This window comes from Oncorhynchus clarkii, chromosome 30 (assembly GCF_045791955.1).
Source record: "Oncorhynchus clarkii lewisi isolate Uvic-CL-2024 chromosome 30, UVic_Ocla_1.0, whole genome shotgun sequence".
NCBI lineage: Eukaryota > Metazoa > Chordata > Actinopteri > Salmoniformes > Salmonidae > Oncorhynchus > Oncorhynchus clarkii.
Genome location: NC_092176.1, coordinates 21,278,577 through 21,300,361, shown reverse-complemented (window position 1 = coordinate 21,300,361; position 21,785 = coordinate 21,278,577). Strand labels below are relative to the sequence as shown.

General features: G+C 41.0%; 2 protein-coding genes across 2 annotated transcripts in view; one reads left to right on the top strand and one right to left on the bottom strand.

Annotated features, from left to right (window-relative positions):
* LOC139389643 (sodium- and chloride-dependent GABA transporter ine-like) overlaps positions 1–2,818 on the bottom strand; it is a 46,007-nt gene extending 43,189 nt beyond the window's left edge. Inside the window, exon 1 of the mRNA XM_071136508.1 lies at positions 1,931–2,818. Coding sequence (XP_070992609.1) covers positions 1,931–2,186 — 256 coding nt within the window. The 5' untranslated portion in view covers positions 2,187–2,818. The remainder of the gene's footprint in view (positions 1–1,930) is intronic.
* Positions 2,819–7,064: 4,246 nt separating this feature from the next.
* Positions 7,065–21,785, top strand: part of LOC139390073 (LIM domain kinase 2-like) — a 32,255-nt gene continuing 17,534 nt past the window's right edge. The window contains exons 1-3 of the mRNA XM_071137198.1: positions 7,065–7,275; positions 9,853–9,949; positions 21,470–21,605. Coding sequence (XP_070993299.1) covers positions 7,260–7,275; positions 9,853–9,949; positions 21,470–21,605 — 249 coding nt within the window. The 5' untranslated portion in view covers positions 7,065–7,259. The remainder of the gene's footprint in view (positions 7,276–9,852; positions 9,950–21,469; positions 21,606–21,785) is intronic.

Here is a 21,785-nt window from a genome sequence, read left to right as displayed (position 1 = left end):
TGTATTGTATGTACTATTTTTTGTTGTTGTATATCATTGCATTTTACATTTCTGTGACTGTCCTTGTCTATCAGTGTAGCTGTGTTTTGTTACTTGTCATGTTTGTGTGGACCCCAGGATGCTGCTGCTTCGGCAAAAGATAACGGGGATCGAATAAACTATAAACAGGGAAATACAACAGAACACAATCATCAGTGTCTGTTGTTGAGGTTTTTGTTGTTTTGCTGTGTCATTCTTGATTGGACTTCATCTCAGCTAGATATCAACTGTACCAGACAAAGCCAAAGCAATGCAAAGTCATGACATTAAACAAATATAAAACCAGTGATGCCATTGAAACAAATTGCTTGGTCATCGTTGTGTATTTGTGTCCTCCTCACACTTATAGTTTACTATCATAATAATTTACCTAGCGGTTCATTTTCAGCATGGAACATACTTCTTCTGATGTACTTATGTGTGTCTTGTTTCAGGACCTTTATCACCTTGTTAATTACTGTCAGTTATGTTCAAGGTTTTTTGTTGTTGTTGTTGCAAAAACAGGAAAACCCCAACCGGTTGGCCAAGAACTAACTTTTCAAAATCTCTTTTGTGGCACATTTTCAACTCATAGATCAGAAGTCTAAAAAGTGAGGGTGGTGCAGTGAGTCATACTGGATTACAACCATTGGTTTCTTCTCCCCAAAAAATGTACATAGTAACATGGGGGAAGAGTTGCCTCTTGGCTCTTTCAAGAAGTCCACTTCATAACATCAAAGTTAATTCCAACCTGGCGTAGCCTTGGCGTAGTTTAGCTAAATCCTATTCTAAAGACATGCAAGTAAGATTAGATCTGCAAGTAAGATTAGACCTGCAAGTAAGATTAGATCTGCAAGTAAGATTAGATCTGCAAGTAAGATTAGATCTGCAAGTAAGATTAGATCTGCAAGTAAGATTAGACCTGCAAGTAAGATTAGACCTGCAAGTAAGATTAGACCTGCAAGTAAGATTAGACCTGCAAGTAAGACTAGATCAGCACGAAGTGGGTCAAATGGCATACATCCATCTAGAAACAAACATCCAACATCAATAAAAGTCGACATCTGCGCTCCTGCTGAAATATAATTAGCATCATTTTAAAAAATCCCCATAAAAATGTGTCAGTTTTAGCTAGAAATATGTTTTTTTTACATTGGATGCGTCTCAATCCACTGTATCCGCCAATGTTGCACTTCACACATCTGCAGTGAAAGGTGACAGAGCTAGAGCAGTGTTTGTCAGACCATGAGACATCCCAAAAAACAGTCTTCTCACAAAATCGTCTGTAGCAGCCGAACGGTTTGGCCAATAAACTATTACCCTTCTATGGAAAGATGACTCTCACAAATGTGTTGGTTGTTTTGCTCTAGGACACCTACAGACCTCCCAAGACTTGTCTGTATGTTCACCGGTTCCAGTTGGAAACAATTACGGAAGTTAATATGGAGACTGTTTAGTGACAAAAATAAGGAGTTAAATACATGTAAAAAAAAATGATAAAAGTCTAAGCCCCAGTTAGACAGGGCTTTGACTGTAATGGGTTAAACAATGAATACATTATCTTTATTCTGAAAGCAAGTCCTTGTTTAATTGTGAAAACACTCATCTCTGTTTGAGGCCATTGTTCAACCAAAGGCACTCACATGTGGCTCATGAAGGTTAGCCTACAGGGTTGCAAACATATGGCATGTGCCTAAACTGGTTCAGTAATTAGACTGGTTTATAAATTAAACAAACCAAAATTCTGTATTTACATTTCCACATGTTCAGGATCTGATTTATGCATAATAGCAGTATGGAACGCACACACTTTAAATCTAGATTATTGACATTACCCCTCTCCTTCCGTTGTTCTGACAGTATTTTATAGATGATGGACCCAAAGACTCAACAATAGCCTACATGTGCTTACCTCCACCGCTCCTGTAGCAGAGGTATGGAAACCGCCACACGTTCCCAAGTCCAACCGCGTACCCCACCGATGCAAGGACAAACTCAATGCGGCGACCCCAGATGGCTCTTTCTGCAGTCACGTGCCCCACTTTCTTTGGTAACATACCCTCTACGTTTAAGGGTGCTTTCAGAGCGATATTCGTCTCCTCTTTGTATACCCCATGACGAATGGATAGTTTGGTGGTGGATGCTGCATTTTCGGACCCCACTCCCATTTTAACTTGTAGGCTAGTAGTCTTTAACTCCCACCAAACAATTTCAATTACGATATGGCCTATTATGCTACTATTACTAAACAGATAATATCACTCCAATTTACACATACGCTAAATGTGACGAAAACCTTTATTTCATAACCGTTATTCGGCATATTATAACAAAGCATAGACCAAGAAATTGATGACACACGACTAAGATATGTCTAAGTCAATTAAAGACAATCCCGACAACTAAATTCCTTATGAAACACAATTGTATTGCAAGTAGCTTAAAGTCTATGACGTGCTCTATCTAGACTGTAGGCATCAGACATCTCATTCAATAACTGCCTGACATATAACAAGATAAAATGCCCCGATCTACTCTTAATTAACATGCAGACTAATATGCCCTAAACTCCCGGTAACCCACCGCAACATTGACCTGCAAGTTATCAAACTACCTGCTTATGTACCATCAGTGTTACACAAAAAAAATGTTCGGTAACCCGCCCCCACGTGCCGTAATTTTCCGTTAGCGACACTGTATAATAATATGGTTTTGTTTCCGCCCCTACAATTGGAGTCGTCCCAAAATCGGAAATGCAGGCGGTCTGCTTATTACCGCTTGGACAAAATTTGACGAAAGTGGACCCTTTCGTTCGCCTCTTCCTCACTGGTAGCGATGACCTTCTGACGAGCGCGAATATGATGTCCGATGTAGCCCCACCCCTCATCCAACGTCTCTGTCTTATTGGCGCTGAAGGTCTTAGTGTTACGTGTTATAATACCCCCTAGGACTAACTCAACTGTCATTTGTAAATTTTTTAAGTATACTTGTATTCATATTTTGTATCGATGTATTATTGTAATACAATTAAATGAAATAAAATAGAAAACATTTTCAGTGGAACAGAAAACAGATGCACACTTCATTACAATCCATGACTCAAATCAATTCCCCTGTATGAAGACATATGATCAGATGTACTTCCAACAACTGTTCGAATAGGCCTACTGTTAAAGCTAAAGTCCTTAACTGAAACAATAACAAAGACACAACCCGCCTCAGTTTTGATGGGCCTTGAGAACTTTCAAATTAATAGATGCAAGGACTGACCCTCCACGATATCAAAATGATAGTTTTAACCATGTTTTGAGGCTATACAGTGTTTGTTGTCCCCACGATGAAATCGGGGAGGGTACTGTGAATCTTTCTCCATCCATAAGTACTTTAGTTACACGCGATATCTCATACAGCACTGGCCCGATTTTGGGTGAATGCTGCGTCTTGCCATAGAGATCCGGCATTTAAAACAATCACTGATTGGCCCAAGGCGGAAGCTGTAGTAATTCACAGAAATGTGTTAGTCGCATGCAATATCTCAATTGGCCCAAGGGGAGCGCTTCAACATTCGTGGGGAATGACATTTTTAACCTTTATTAAACTAAAGCAAGTCGGTTAAGAACAAATTCTTATTTACAATGACAGTCTACCGGGGAACAGTGAGTTAACCTCCTTGTTCAGGGGCAGAACAACAGATTTTTTACCTTGTCAACTCGGGGATTCGATCTAGCAACCTATAAGGTTACTGGCCCAACTCTCTAACCACCCCCCCCCCCCCAAAATGTTTACATTTATTGCCTTGTTAACAAACATATATTTTGGGTTCTGATGGGGTACGACACTCTATACAAGCAAACATAGAGATTTACACGGTAATCAAAACGTCACGCCAGCATGAGCCTACACGAAAAACAGCCCATATTTTAAAGTGTTTCTAAAATCCCCTATGGGAAAAATGAAAGGTGGAAAAAATATTGGAACCATTTCCCTGTTTGACTGCTAGGTTTTATGGGTTTTATTAATGTATTTTTTACACTGGTGGGGGAGTGCCAAGACTGAGGCACGGTGGCATCAACACAGCGTCCTCGGTCAGTCATCTAGTGTATAGATAAATCATTGGTTCAATAATGACATATAACCTCAGCAAAAAAATAAACTTCCTCTCACTGTCAACTGCGTTTATTTTCAGCAAACTTAACATATGTAAATATTTGTATGAACATAAGATTCAACAACTGAGAGATAAACTGAACAAGTTCCACAGACATGTGACTAACAGAAATTGAATAATGTGTCCCTGAACAAAGGGGGGGGGGTCAAAATTAAAAGTAACAGTCAGTATCTGGTGTGGCCAACAGCTGCATTAAGTACTGCAGTGCATCTCCTCCTCATGGACTGCTCCAGATTTGCTAGTTCTTGCTGTGATATGTTACCCCACTCTTCCACCAAGGCACCTGCAAGTTCCCAGACATTTCTGGGGGGAATGGCCCTAGCCCTCACCCTCCAGTCCAACAGGTCCCAGATGTGCTCAATGGGATTGAGATCCGGGCTCTTCGCTGGCCATGGCAGAACACTTACATTCCTGTCTTGTAGGAAATCACGTACAGAGCGAGCAATATGGCTGCATTGTCATGCGAGAATGAGCCTGCAGGAAGGGTACCACATGAGGGAGGAGGATGGCTTCCCTGTAGCGCACAGCATTGAGATTGCCTGCAATGACAAAAAGCTCAGTCCGATGATGCTGTGATGCCGCCCCAGACCATGACAGACCCTCCACCTCCAAATCGATTCCGCCAGTGGTGGCCTTGGTGTAATGTTCATTCCTTCGACGATAAACGACAATCCGACCATCACCCCTGGTGAGACAAAACCACGACTCGTCATTGAAGAGCACTTTTTGCCCGTCCTGTCTGGTCCAGCGACGGTGGGTTTGTGCCCATAGGCGACGTTGTTGCCGGTGATGTCTGGTGAGGACCTGCATTACAACAGTCCTACAAGCCCTCTGACCAGCCTCTCTCAGCCTATTGAGGACAGTCTGAGCACTGATGGAGGGATTGTGCATTTCTGGTGTAACTTGGGCAGTTGTTGTTGCCATCCTGTACCTGTCCCGCAGGTGTGATGTTCGGATGTACCGATTCTGTGCAGGTGTTGTTACATGTGGTCTGCCACTGCGAGGACGATCAGCTGTCTGTCCTGTCTCCCTGTAGTGCTGTCTTAGGCATCTCACAGTACGGACATTGCAATTTATTGCCCTGGCCACAGCTGCAGTCCTCATGCGTCATTGCAGCATGCCTAAGGCACGTTCACGCAGATGAGCAGGGACCCTGGGCATCTTTCTTTTGGTGTTTTTCAGAGTCAGTAGAAAGGCCTCATTAGTATCCTAAGCTTTCATAACTGTGACCTTAAATGCCTACCGTCTGTACGGTCTTAATGACCGTTCCACAGGTGTAAGTTCATTAATTGTTTATGGTTCATTGAACAAGCATGGGAAACAGTGTTTAAACCCTTTACAATGAAGATCTGTGAAATTATCTTTGAAAGACAGGGTCCTGAAAAAGGAGTTTATAAACCCTGGATTGCTGATGCTAGGTATTGGCCATTGAGAGACTTTGAAGCCACCCGTCTATTGGCACTCCATAGGAATTAATGCAATTATATGTTTCAAGGACAAAATTACATAAAAAAAAATATATGTTTTTGTTGAAGTGGGGACAGTAACACTAGTACTCAATAAAAAAACGACTTGAATGATTTTAAATATATATATATATATATGTTTAGCTCGCATAATTTAAAAGTATGCATTTAGTTATTGAAATAGAGTAAATGTGTCAAATGAATGTAGACCTTATATGCATAATATATGCATTTCTATACCTTCCAAAAGATTTTTACAATCGAGGAGATGGCTGCGTCGTGCCTTCAATACAACGCCCCCTGTCTGTCATCCAGGGTTTATACCCATAATTGGTTCACTCCCATGACGAGGCTGAGCACTAAACTAAGCCAATATAGTAATGCAGTCTGGTGATTGTTTGGGCAGTTGACATAATACTGTAGCAAGGTGGTCATTCCATTTGTGAAAATGTAACAAGAATGTCCATCAAGCAGGACAGGGTGATACAACCTCATACACTTAAGTAAGGTTATGTAACCACAAGAGTCGTCAACATACATTAGATAGGCACAATACCTTAGGTAAAGCATTGAAAATGAAGTCATTAGACCACTGCACCTATGCAGTTTGCCTGGAAACCCGACGTTGATTTCCATTGCATTTTTACGTCAGGCAGAAATTAGCGTTTGAATCAGGAGTTCCTCTCACGACTTCTACAGGCCAGAATGTTGAATAACATTGTCCGTGTGGTTGGTCGTTTGGCAGTAGGAATGTGAGACAATATCCACAGGAAAGTATAATTACATCAACTTTTCAAAAAGCTGGTAGTGCGTTCAGATTTCTACCACCTGAAGCATGCGCAAAAAAAATATATGCATGCAGACTTGCCGAGTTCGTGCAAATGTTTATATGGTTCTGTGCATGTTTCAAGTGATAGAAATCTGAATGCACTAACAGCGATTTGAAAAGTTGATGTAGAGCCAAATGGACCAACCGCACGGGCAACTATGGCTTCCCTTAGACGTTTCCTTCTTCCCAGCTGCTCGATTTTGAGTTACAGGGTAGCTTATTCAGTGTGATGGTTGCAATAATTTTGGTTGACTAGTGTCAAAGTCGTGTTTTATCTTCAGGTATAAGTATCCACTCGCCGCACAGACATGCTTGGGGAACAGTAGGCTATCCTGCGTGTAGGACTCAGTCATAACAAGCTGGCATTACAGATGCTCGGGGAATGTCATAATTTAAGTTATTCATATATGAAAATGGTTTAACAAAAATAATAACGTGAAATCTTTCTGGCAGTAGATGGTGCTATAGTTTCAGTGTAGTGGATATTTGCCTTTTCGGCTCCAATTTGCTCCTGTTCCAGGTGTTGCTGCTGCCGATCCCTTCCGGTCTCCGTACAGGAATTCCAACTGCATGACGTCATCCTGCCAACAAAGTAGGCTATTCCAAAACTGAACGGCGATATTTTCCTTCCTAAGAAAATGTACCCGGGATTGAAACTACAATTTCTATATACCTTTCTTGTATTCGTAGAATAAATAACCCTGAATGTAATACACACTGGATCACTGTGAGAACTTTCTGGGAAATAAAGAACAAATAACGACGACACAACAATTAGATGGAGGAGCTGGAAGGTGAGCAGTCTAAACTTCTCTCCCAGTTGATAGTTACGCTTACATGTGGATAACAATGTTGACTTTTTTTTATTTATACATACAATCTGTTGTTTGGGGAAAGGGAAGCCCAAACTAAATCGAGTAAGGGGGATGGATGCACGGTCTTCGAGACTTGATACATTTGTTAGCTGATATTTGTCAAATGAGAGCTCGCTACAATGCATCTGATCATCATAACATGCATAGTTACTTTGTAACAACGTCAATGATTCTGCCATTAAGTTCGGGCAGATGTGTAAAATAATGTTACTTGAATTTAGCAGCTTTGATCCATTCATTTCAAAACTCAATATTTATTGCATTGGAATGGAAGTCTTGTGAATGCAGGCTTTTTTTTTAGAACAAATTAAAGAGCTCAACTAAAGAGATCTAGCTGGAATCTTTATTTGCTACACATATTTTTAGACTTATACAGTGCCATTCAAGTTTGGACACACCTACTCATTCAAGGGTTATTATTTATTTTTATTGTTTTCCACATTGAAGAATAATAGTGAAGATTTCAAACCTATGAAATAACACACATGGAATAATTTAGTAACCAAAAAAGTTTTGAACAAATCAAAATATATTTTATATTTGAGATTCTTCAAAGGAGCCACCTTTTGCCTTGATGACAGCTTTGCACACGCTTGGCATTCTCTCAACCAGATTCACCTGGAATGATTTTCCAACAGTCCTGAAGGAGTTCCCACATATGCTGAGCACTTGTTGGCTGCTTCTCCTTCACACTGCCTTCCGACATCCCAAACCATCTAAATTTTGTTGAGGTCATGGGGTTGTGGAGGCAAGGTCATCTGATGTAGCACTCATCACTCTCCTTCTTGGTCAAGTAGCCCATACACACTCTGGAGGTGTGTTGGGTCATTGTCCTGTTAAAAAACAAATGATATTCCCACTAAGCCCAAACCAGTTGGGATGGCGTATCGCTGCAGAATGCTGTGATAGCCATGTTGGTTAAGTGTGCCTTGAATTTAAAAAAAAGATCACAGAGAGTGTCACCAGCCAAGCACCCCCACACCATGACACCACCTTCTCCATGCTTTACGGTGGGAAATACACATGCAGAGATCATCCGTTCACCCATATGGCATCTCACAAAGACACGAAGGTTGGAACCAAAAATCTCCAATTTGGACTCCAGACCAAAGGACAAATTTCAACCGGTCTAATGTCCATTGCTTGTGTTTCTTGGCCCAAGCAAGTCGCTTCTTATTTGTGTCCTTTTTAGTAGTGGTTTCTTTGCAGCAATTCGACCACGAAGGCCTGATTCACACAGTCTCCTCTGAACAGTTGATGTTGATGTGTCTGTTACATGAACTCTGTGAAACATTTATTTGGGCTGCAATTTCTGAGGCTGGTAACTCTAATGAACTTATCCTCTGCAGCAGAGGTAACTCTGGGTCTTCCTTTCTTGTGGCGGTCCTCATGAGAGCCAGTTTCATCATAGCGCTTTTTTTTTTATTTGACCTTTATTTAACTAATCAAGTCAGTTAAGAACAAATTCTTATTTACAATGATGGCCTACCGGGGAACAGTGGGTTAACTGCCTCGTTCAGTGGCAGACTGACAGATTTTTACCGTGTCAGCTCGGAAATTCAATCCAGCAACCTTTTGGTTCAATGCTCTAACCACTAGGCTACCAGCCGCCCAGAACCTGATGGTTTTTGCAACTGTACTTGAAGAAATGCTCAAAGTTCTTGAAATTTCCATATTGACTGACCTTCAAGTCTTAAAGTAATGATGGACTGTCGTTTCTCTTTGTTTATTTGAGCTGTTCTTGCCATAATATGGACTTGGTATTTTACCAAATAGGGCTATCTTCTGTATACCACCCCTACCTTGTCACAACACAACTGTTTGGCTCAAACGCATTAAGAAGGAAAGAAATTCCACAAATTAACATTTAACAAGGCACACCTGTTAATTGAAATGCATTCCAGGTGACTACCTCATGAAGCTGGTTGAGAGAATGCCAAGAGTATGCAAAGCTGTCATCAAGGCAAAGGGCGGCTATTTGAAGAATCTCAAATAAAAAATCTATTTTGATTAGTACAATATAGAAAATAGTAAAAACATTTTTAAAACTTTGAATGAGTATGTGTCCAAACTTTTGATTGGTGTGTGTGTGTGTATATATATATATATATGTGTGTATATATATGTATATATATATATAAATAACAGAAGAATGATGCTCATGCTTGTCTAAACATTTTCCTTTTTACTTGAGAATAATTTATAGCCTGAACATTATATTGTAAACAGCCTGTGTCAGCCTATGTTCTACAAAAACATTATCCCTATAATCATTGACTGACTGTATTTGCAATTACTCAAAATTGATTGTTATTAAAGGTCAGGGAATTTCCATATATTCTTATTTTCTTAAAAAATGTGTCTATGCAAACAGATTACAAGTCTCACCTTTGTTCAGTCAATAAAATCTATGCAGAAATGCAATTGCTACTGTGATTTACTTTTATGAATGGATAGAGTATGCTTTCCCTGTAGTGACATAATTGAACCCTACAGGTACAGATGGACGCCACTGTGCGGGTTGCGGGGGAACAATTCAAGACACATTCAATGTGAAGGTTCTTCAAGGAACTTGGCACAATGCCTGTTTTCAGTAAGTCATACTTTTAAATGTAGATTTCAGTTGCATTCACTGTTTAATGTTTTTTTAAATATTTTTTTTGTAGGACTTACTGTCTGTGCAGTAGACATGTGAGCTTGGTTTCCTTATGACATGGAATAAGCAGCAATGAAATTAATAGAGACAATATATTTTGTTGGTTAAAATACAGTTTTTGACTATTTCAGGTATTCTTTGTGGTCAAATGCTGTATGCACATGCTTACAAATTGGCGTGTGGGTAGTCCTGGAGAGTTCTACATGTGGAATGTTTTAGCATCATTGTGGGCAGGTCAGTGAGGAAGAACTCGTGTACAGTGCATTCCTGTACACATCCCAGTGGCAGATACCACCATTCTACTCTTTTGAACCATTGTTGTTAGTACAACAAGTTAACAACTTAGGGGTGGTAGATGATTGTCGTCCTTTTGCCTTTTAAAGGGGAAAATGGTAAACGTGTATGAGGCAACACTCACACATGAATTTGGGTGGGTCACCGGGACACAATGTGAGGAGGATCCCACCACATTGTATTTAAGCTGAACACTGAGGGCAGTACATTAGGACATACAGTGCATTCGGAAAGGATTTAGACCCCTTAACTTTTTACACGTTACAGCCTTATTGTAAAATGTATTTAAATTATTTTTTCCCTCATACCCATAATGACAAAGCGAAAACAGGTTTTTAGAGGTTTTTGCAAATGTATTCAAATTAAAAACAGAAAAACCGTATTTACGTAGCTATTCAGACCTTTTGCTATGAGACTTGAAATTGAGCTCAAGGTGCGTCATGTTTCAATTGATCAAACTTGAGATGTTTCTACAACTTGGAGTCCACCTGTGGTAAATTCAATTGATTGGACATGATTTGGAAAGGCACACACCTGTCTATATAAGGTCCCACAGTTGTCAGAGCAAAAACCAAGCCATGAGGTTGAAGGAATTGTCCGTAGAGCTCTGAGATAGGAATGTGTCAAGGCACAGATCTGGGGAAGGGTACCAAAACATTTCTGTAGCATTGAAGGTCCCCAAAAACACAGTGCCCTCCATCATTCTTAATGGAAGAAGTTTGGAACCACCAATAGTATTCCTACAGCTGGCCGATCGGCCAAACTGAGCAATCGGGGGAGAAGGGCTTTGGTAAGGGAAGTGACCAAGAACCTGATGGTCACTTTGACAGAGCTCCAGAGTTCCTGTGTGGAGATGGGAGATCCTTCCAGAAGGACAACCATCTCTGCAGCACTCCACCAATCAGTCCTTTATGGTAGAGTGGCCAGACGGAAGCCACTCCTCAGTAAAAGGCACATGACCGCCAGCTTGGAGTTTTCCAAAAGGCACTTAAATGACTCTGACCATGAGAAAGAAGATTCTCTGGTCTGATGAAACCAAGATTTAACTTGTTGGTCTGAATGCCAAGCGTCATGTCTATAGGAAACCTGGCACCATCGCTACGGTGGAGTGTGGTGGTGGCAGCATCATGCTGTGGGGATGTTTTTCAGCGGCAGAGACTGAGATAATAGTCAGGATCGAGGGAAAGATGAACGGCGCAAAGTACAGAGATCCTTGATGAAAATCTGTTCCAGAGTGCTCAGGACCTCAGACTTGGGTGAAGGTTCACCTTACAACATGACAACGACCCTAAGTACACAGCCAAGACAACGCAGGAGTGGTTTCGGGACAAGTCTCTGAATGTCCTTGAGTTGGACAGCCAAAGCACAGACTTGAACCCGATCGAACATCTCTGGAGAGACCTGAACATTTCTGTGCAGCGAAAACTGCCCATCCAACATGACAGAGCTTGAGAGGATCTGCAGAGAAGAATGGGAGAAACTCCCAAATACAGGTGTGCCAAGCTTGTAGTGTCATACTCAAGGCTGTAATCGCTGCAAAAATGCTTCAACAAAGTACTGAGTAAAGGATCTGAATACTTGCAGTACCAGGCAAGTTTGTACACACCTACTCATTCAAGGCTTTTTCTTTATTTTTACTATTTTCTACATTGTAGAATAATGGTGAAGAAATCAAAACTATGAAATAACACGTGGAATCCTGTAGTAACCAACAAAAAGTGTTAAACAAATCTAAATATATTTTAGATTTTAGATTCTTCAAAGTAGCCAGCTTTTGCCTTGATGACAGCTTTGCACACTCTATGATTCTCTCAACCAGCTTCACTTGGAATGCTTTTCCAAAAGTCTTGAAGGAGTTCCCACATATGCTGAGTACTTGTTAGCTTCTTTTCCTTCATTCTGCAGTCCAACTCATCCCAAACCATCTCAATTGGTTTGAGGTCGGGTGATTGTGGAGGCCAGGTCATCTAATGCAACACTCCATCACGCTCCTTCTTGGTCAAATAGCCCTTACACAGCCTGGAGGTGTGTTTGCGGTCATTGTCCTGTTGAGAAACAAATTATAGTCCCACTAAGTGCAAACCAGATGTGATGGCTTATCGCTACAGAATGCTGTAGTAGCCATGCTGGTTAAGTGTGCCTTGAATTCTAAATAAATCACTGACAGTGTCACCAATAAAACACCATCACACCACCTCCTCCATGCTTCGTGGTGGGAACCACACACGAGGAGATCATCCTTTCACCTACTCTGCATCTCACAAAAACACAGTGGTTGGAACCAAAAATCTCAAATTGGTACTCATCAGACCAAAAGGACACATTTCCACCGGTCTAATGTCCATTGCTTGCGTTTCTTGGCCCAAGCAAGTCTCTTCTTATTATTGTCATCCTTTTAGTAGTGGTTTCTTTGCAGCAATTTGACCACGAAGGCCTGATTCATGCACTAGAGGTTCAGTTGAAGTCGCAAGTTTACATACACCTTAGCCAAATACATTTAAACTCAGTTTTTCACAATTCCTGACATTAAAATCCCCTGTCTTAGGTCAGTTAAGATCACCACTTTTAATTTTAAGAATGTGAAATGTCAGAATAATAGTAGAGACAGCAATTGATTTTTTATTTATTTTAAATTTCTGCTTTTATTTATTTCATCACATTCCCAGTGGGTTCCCAGAAGTTTGCATACACTCAATTAGTATTTGGTAGCATTGCCTTTACATTGTTTAACTTGGGTCAAATGTTCGGGTAGCCTTCCACAAGCTTCCCACAATAAGTTGGGTGAATTTTGGCCCATTCCTCCTGACAGAGCTGGTGTAACTGAGTCAAGTTTGTTGGCCTCCTTGCTCGCACATGGGTTTTCAGTTCTGCCCACAAATTTTCTATAGGATTGATGTCAGGGCTTTGTGATGGCCACTCCAATACCTTGACTTTGTTGTCCTTAAGCCATTTTGCCACAACTTTGGAAGTATGCTTGGAGTCATTGTCCATTTGGAAGACCCATTTGCAACCAAGCTTTAACTTCCTGACTGATGTCTTGAGATGTTGCTTCAATATATCCACATCATTTTAAATTCCTCATTATGCCATCTATTTAGTGAAGTGCACAAGTCCCTCCTGCAGAAAAGCACCCCCACAACATAATGCTGCCTCCCCCATGCTTCACGGTTGGGATTGTCTTCTTCGGCTTGCAAGCCTCCCCCTTTTATATCCAGAGAGGCACTGATTCTGATGGTAGGCCTAAATACATCCACAGGTACACCTCCGATTGACTCAAATGATGTCAATTAGCCTATCAGAAGCTTCTAAAGCCATTACATAATTTTCGTGAATTTTCATAGCTGTTTATAGGCACAGTCAACTTAGTGTAGTAAACTTCTGACACACTGGAATTGTGATACAGTGAATTATAAGTGAAATAATCTGTCTGTAAACAATTGTTGGAAAAATTACTTGTGTCATGCACAAAGTAGATGTCCTAACTGACTTGCCAGAACTATAGTTTGTTAACAAGAAATTTGCGGAGTGGTTGAAAAATGAGTTTTAATGACTCCAACCTAAGTGTATGTAAACTAACAACTTCAACTGTACCCCTGGGTCTTCTTTTCCTGTTACGGTCCTCATGAGAGCCATTTTCGTAATCATGCTTGATGGTCAGACGCTCAAACAAACATTTAGCTCCGCTAAAGCTCTGTTTGTGAAATGCAATCACTCAGGTTTTACTTTACCTGAAGATAATTTATGGATTTGACGATGGGGCTTCAGATAGACAATCCAAGAATGGACAGGTCATGGTCTAGAAGATGACAATGCGCTCCACAGGGCTTTTGTGAGAGGGGAAGCTGGGATTGAGGGCAGAGTCACGGCAGCTTTAATGAGGAGAGGGAGTGTGTTTCTGACACTCACTGTGCCCGTCCAGCACACACGGTTACGTAACACGAATGAAAGAGTAGAACTAATGACTAGTTGAATAGAACTGATTAGAGTATAGCTGTTTTTCTTGAGCTCTGAATTGCCCCTGAATATAATAAATGAATGAAGTCTAAGATGACCTGAATTGTGCATCCTAGTATGAGGTATTTCCGATAATGTCTCCCTAGAGTAGAAGGGACTTGCCATTTGTGAGTGTTCCTTATTTTTTAAACTGAAATTTGCCCAAGCACTCAAATTTCTAGCAAAGCTTTTTAGCAGCACAATGTTCTTACATAACCCAGTATTTGGGTCTCTTTCTGTATTTCTAAAATTGACTCTTTTATAGCTCCACTGCACCTAGTGTCAGTTCATAAGCCAAGTCCTTGATGAAGTTGTGCAACTTTCTCTCTCCAGCTCCTTCTCTCTCTCTGCTCCTTCTTTCTCTCTCTTTTTAGCTCCTTCTTTCTCTCTTGCCCTCCCCCCCAAATCACCTCACAAATTTTCTGTGAAATGAACTCTTCAGATGGAGCATCTGCTTTGGAAAAAAACTCCAATCCAGACTACCATACTGATGCTAAACCAAGTGGGCTGGAGTTTTCCTCAAATGTGAGCCTCTTTTCTCGTAACTTCATTCGTTTTGTCATTGTAATACAGAATTATTCTCACTCCATGTGGGACATTGTCAAACTCTAAAGCAACGACAGTAGTTTCCTTTTCCATGATACCCCCCGCTCTGTTCTATTGTGCACACAGAGCTTTGCACCTCCTCCAAGTTGTACAGCATTGTTAAAGGCTGACGTTATCCCTGTTCCAGTAAAGCTGACATTGTGAGGCGAAAGTATAGGTAAAGACTGGACAGTGTGTTGTGTGCCCGCATTCCTAGACAGCGATTCAGAGTCGTGGGCCCGCAGTGCCAGACACTGCACAAAGTCCTTTGTTTTTGCCATGGAAAACTGGATCCTGGCTTGTTCCAAAGGATTGTGCTTTATGAGTCAATGTTATTCCTCTAAAAGAGGTGAAGCCTTCTGGCTCAAGTCATACTGACAATCCTTTCCCTCATTAATTGTCTGTGGGGTCCAATAATGTAACCTTGATGTGTTTGATTAGAACTGTAACTATCTGTTCACATTGGGTGCATTCTGGGTAGTCTTAAAGGGAGTCCTACGGCATCTTGAACTAGTGTTTGTGTTGTTTCCATTCCTACAACACTGCTTCCCTATAGGCTTAATGCTTAGTGTCAGTTTCCAGCATTTTAGAATACATTTCAGTATGAATTCTCTATGGAACCTCCTTGCAATAGAATTAGAGGAGTGGTTTTCTATCCCTCTCAGAAACTTGTAGTGTAACATGGGAGCACAACAGAGTCACCCTGAGATAAGGGTCCGTGCTATCCGGAATCCTTGGGACTTCCTCCCTACCCCATTGAAGTTGAAATGTAAAATGCTAGGGGTTGGGGGGGGGGGGGGGCAGGTTGAGGGACATGTTGGATGACACCGGGGGGGAATTCTTCATTCCGTTCTGCTGACAATAATTTTTCTCCGCTCATACAGGAGTAATCATTTATCAAGGGGTGCTGCAACACACTCGGCACCCATACTTCCTGCTGTTATGCATATCGAAACAAACTTGGAGTCACTGGATGACATGGTATATGGTCCTTCCGCTACGACTCGGGAAACAAATCAGTTTATTAGGCTTCAGATGAAAATAGTACTGATGAACTTAAGTGTTCATAAAGTGCATGGTGATGAGCTTGATGATCCTTTACAATAAATATCAAGAGTCTTATTCTGATGTTATGATGATCGATGCTTGACTGCTATTTGACAAATACAAATATTCTTACTCTTATCCAAAATCATCTCATCATGTAGACTAGCCTACCCACACAACCTACCTGCACGATCTGCAAGCTGTTGGCTAGAGCGCATGTCCCAAGGCCAGAGAGGGCACATTTTCAGCTATTTAAGGCAATCGTTTTCATTAGAAAAATGTTGGTAGAGTTGAAAATGCAATGGAAACACATTGAACTTTAGATTTTTGTTGGGTACATACAAATGTAAGCCAAAAAGTACATTTTGTGTGCACTATGTCATCATGCACTGATTTGTTTATATTTTTTAAATCTGCAATAAGTCTATTTGGTGGAAACACCACTAGAGGGAAAATGTATGCATATTTTCTTCATGTCGATTTGACAATATTTGCATGAAAATCTGTCTCCAATTGAATGGAAACCTAGCTTAAGACCAGCTTTAGTTGCACGACCTGCCTGGGAGATTCTAGTGCACTAAAACAAAAGGCCTTCCACTAGTTATGTGGAATTGAGGAAATCAAACGAGTAATGCTTGCCTGTTGGCGTTTGTCTAAGCAGGGTAAGTCCCTGACATTGTTGGGAGGACCAGTCCTTCCTCTTACCTCAGTCTTTTTGTTTTTCTTTCATTCTTGGTTGAGAAGAAGCACCAGCGTTGTTTACTCTACTGATTGTGTTTTTTGTTTTTTTAGATCAGATAATCTTTGTTTTGGTCTATTTATTCAGGGACATGACTGTGTACCCTACAGTTATCCTTTATCCCCCACACTAGGACTGACCAATCCAATGTTTCTTCTCAGGTATTGGGTTGTTTTGGTATGACAGGGAGGGAGGACACACTATGACTCAACAGAGAACATCCAAACGTTACGTTGTTCAGTTTTACAGTGAAAGTTGGTTTCCCTGAAACGCACACCTGTAGACAGGATATTCTTCACACCTGTCGTATACGCACACAGGTGTGTGTGTGTGTGTGTGTGTGTATTTCAGCATTGCCTCCTGTTTCTGTCCGTTTCCATGACTGTGTTATAAAAACACTCTGGCTCTTTACACACACAATGATGATATACAGGTTGCTCACAAATACTCACATACAGTGCGTGCGTGAGTGTACATGCAATATTCAGGTTTACTATCACATAGAGTAGGGCACTACTACTGACCACAGATTGGCTAACACACTAAACAGTCTCAGTAGTACAGAGGAGAGTACAGATGAGGAAAAAATACAAAAACAATGTTTTAATACAGTTCCTTTTTGGTCACTTTTTTAGTTTCATTCTGTAACCAAGATGTATGATCTGGTCAACATTCCGTCAGACAAAAGGATCTAATTTGGGCATTAGGCCAGTCCGAGGGCAGCGTTCCCTTTTACACACAGCACTCCCCTCACTAATGTGATCTTTATCTGGGCAGCCTTTCTGCACCCCTCTGCTTTTCTACACCATCCCTCTGTGCACCAACCTAGTCTCGGAGCATTTCGTATTATTCTGTACGTAAATCCGTCACACTCCCTTCAGTATGATATGTTACGTTTTGTATGGTATGTATTAATTTGTGGATGTCCATCACCCATTTTGAATTACAATTTGTATTATATGCTATGAATTTGCCCAGCGTATGATATGTTATGAATTCTAGCTAACGTTAGCTAGGCTAGGGTTAAGTTTATGAGTTTGTTTAAAGGTGAAGGCAGTGTTTCCTAAACTCTGTCCTGGGGGACCCCAAGGGGTGCATGTTTTGGTTTTTGCCCTAGTACTACACAGCTGATAATCAAATAATCATCAAGCTTTGATATAAGAGTTGAGGTTAGGGGAAGGGTTAGCTAACATTCTATGTAGTTGCAAATTATCTAAAAAGTAGTAAGTAGTTGAAAAGTTGCAAAAGTTTTCTGTGATGATGAGATTTGAGCTCGCAACCTTTGAGTTGCTATAATTTCGCATTATACGCCCATCCATCCATCCACCCCGACCAACCATCCCACCTTTAAGTAACCATCTGTCTTATGTAACCATACCAAACTTAACATATCATTACTAATTAGAGTGTCCTGGATTTACATTTGCTATGTTACGTCTAGTCTATGAGACCAGGCTGTGTGCATGGGAAGGCCTGGAAATAACCTTTTCACTCTTTTCCTGCTTACCTATTCTTGCTTTAGTCTCTCTGTGTGTGTAGGCTGCATGTTTTTGGAGCATTGGTTTCCTCACACAATGTACCAGAAGCCATGAACCACCTCCATAAGATTTAATCCAAGTAACCAGTAATAAGTGTTGTGTTAGAATGAACCATTGTAAAAGGGAATTGACCTGCCTAATCTCCAGGAGTAGATTTTCTCTCCAAATGCTGATGAGCCAGAATCAACTCTACCTCAGGTTAAGAGAACTGTGATCCATAGTGGTGCAGCAGTCGAAGGCACTGCATTGCGGTGCTAGAGGCATCACTACAGACCCTGGTTTGATCCTGGGTAGGCCATCATTGTAAATAAGAATTTGTTCTTAACTGACTTGTCTAGCTAAATAAAAATAAGCCCCGCCCACAGACCCAGGCTAGCACTGGGATGTTCCGGTGCTTTATAAAGGGAAAAACTACACCAATACCCCAGACAGGCAGGTGCTTGGCTTATTTGTTAAGACTGTTACCTCAATGTTTTTCTGCTGCCAGTGAACCGAGTGTCCTCCGGTCAAGGGGCCTCATTTATAACCGTTGTTATAAATTTCTGCTCGTGCCATTTCTGAAAAGTCCACACACACACACCGTATTGAGATTTATAAACTTGGCACACGCCATACATAGGCTATGCAGGTTTCCAGTTATAAATCAGATGTTGGTGTAAAACTGTGCACACGTGAACGAGCATTAAAACTCCGCCTGGGAAAATGCCTCCATTCACTTTTTATGGTGACAATAATGCTCTTTATTTGCTGTATAATTTGGAACTATTGGCATTAGGCCATAGCATGCAAAATACAAATGGTTGTTCAATATTTAGTTTATCAATAGATTATTGGGTTCATACAGTATGTCTTGCCTTGGTATAGGCTCTTTGATTTAATAGGCAATGATGTTGTGCTCCTATCGCACAGCTATATTGTAGCCTACCCATACTGTCAGAATGTTTACATAAGCTACTGGTCTATTTACTGTGTTGGCAGAATGTTGTAATCTTTAGCATTCATTTATTGTGTATTTGGAAAAGGACTGTGTCAATTTGTGAATGAGAAAACAATGTCAAATTGTCGTAGACCTGTCAGCAGAACGTTTGAATTCAACAATGTTTTATATCGACTTTTTCCCCAACCTACATATGATGGACCGCCCACAAATTCTGAAACATTGTAGGGCAGGCTGCAAAAAAGAAATGCAATTACAGTACTCAGTGTTAGTAATATTTCTTGTATGTTTTTGTTCTGCTTGACTTTTTTAAAATACATTTTATATAGTACTACTGATAATCATTACTGCGTTGTTGGTAAAGAGCAAGAAAGGCATTTCACTGTAGGCTACTTTTGCACATTAAAAACTTAACTTGATACATATGCCTACTTCAATGTAAAAGATTAGCTGTTAAACGGTATACCAGTATTATAAAGCCCGCTGCTTATGATATTGCAAAGTTTGAAATACATACTGTATAGCCTGTCTATTTACTTGGCTACAAGGTCCAATTAAATGAGAGATGCGCATGGTCATTTCAAATCTGCTATATGGCTACTTTGGGAATATGAAACCATCACGGCCAGAAAATGTGAGGAATATATTCTGCAATGGCTATGAAAATAAATAGGAAAATGATTCCTAGGTCGAATTATAAGATTCCTATGTTTAATTATTTTAGATTCTGAATATAATACACATAGGTTTGCTGTTCTCACTAATGGTTGCATTCTTATTCAGATGTGTTTCTGTTAGTTTTTTCTGTATAAGCTTTTCATCATATACCCCATTTGCACAAAATACTTGCCAGCTTGCAATACAATATTTCAACCACTAACAGATGTGCGTACGCATGGTCTGAAGTTTGCAGGGAGGTGTGCACATTCTCACTTCAAGTAAAACATTTTAAATGGCAACTTTTGCGTGAAAACTGGTGCACACACATTTTGGGGTATATTTTGTGTGTTTGCACGGTTTTTAAATGGTCCTCCAGATGAATGAGTCAGTATGCAGAACTGGCAACCCCTTCTTCACAGGGAGTCTGTGTAAGTGGGTTGCCAGTTTAGTGACCTAGACTAATCTCCTTGAGAGGTTTAGAATTGATTGTGCGCCTGACACAGCTTAACCTGGTGCTGCCATTTTGCATAACCTGTGAAACTACCTGAAGGTATCCTCACAGCCTGCAGGTGCTCCCTGATCTCTCGGCAACTTCAGCATTCCTAACTCTATGAACATTAGTCAACTAGAAATTCAGACAAATCAGTGCATTCACCACATGTTTTGTTGATCCCCCTCCACCAGGCTGTGTAGAGTGTTGTCAGGGTTTCTGTCTGAGAGGTGCTTCATCATGCTCAGAAACAACTGGAACACATTAAGATGCTGGAATGTGGCTGTGGATGGGGAGAGCTGAGGGCAGCCTTTGGTGTTAGTTGCTGGTATTTAGGTAAGGTTAATGATCAGCGTTTCCCAAGGTCTGCTGCTTATCGCTTTATTCTTCTGGGAAACCACAGCCCTCATGTAGACATTGTGTGTGTGTAGTCACTCTCTTCACAGTGTTACCTACCTTGTGATGGATCACACCAACGAGACGTGACATGTCTCAGGAACAAGGTAACCTACTTCCTTTACATCGTACCCTGGCGATCAGAGACAAGTAGATACCGTCATCCTAAAGAAAGGCCTGAAGCAACCACTGCACTCCAGTGCAACCTGGGAGTGGAAGGTATCATGTTCACCAGTGTAATTTCTCACATGATGAATGGCTTCTGCTGCGCTGTGTCTACAGTGCCAGTGCCTCTCGTTAAGGGATACTTTCACCGTCACTTTCTTTGTAAAGAGGATTGGTTGAGGGAGAGTGTACAGACAGGTCAACTGTTTGCGTGTTGGTTAAACTATTTCCAATATTAACTGACTTAGTTCTCGCACTAAGTCCCCAGTGTATTTGTCTTTTTCAGATGCTGTTTTCTTTGAGAATCTTTTTGTAATTATTCTGCTCCAGCTTTGTCTTGTTTATTGGTTCTATCTGCATGTCATCTCTCAGACGCCATTGTTTGAGTGGTGGGAATCTCTGCTCAATAGGAATCTTTCAGAAATCTAACACAAGCCTTTGAGATTGTCTACAGGTCTTTGAAATGATACACTCAGGCTTTGTAGTGACTCTCCTCTAAATCACCTTGAAACAGCTTGCTCTACACTTGATATGGTCTCTGCTGAAAGGATCCGTATGTCCACTCTTCTCTCTTCATTTCTTGCAGAGGTAAACATGTTTTTCCCATCCACAGGTGCTCGGAGTGCTGTGACCACCTGACCAACTGGTACTATGAGAAGGATGGAAAGCTGTACTGCCGTAAACACTACTGGGAGAAGTTTGGAGAGCTGTGTCACGGCTGTTCTCTGCTTATGACTGGACCTGCCATGGTGAGTCACCCCACTCCATCCTCCTCACCTCACTGTCAGTAGACATTGAGACTATGGTTTGTCATTTCCACGTATCGGTATATCCCAGTCTGATTGTGATCCTGGAGCTTCTGCACACCTGGTCCGTGCTTTCAACCCTGGTTGCTGTTTAGGTTGGCCCAGGATCCAAAGTATCAGGCA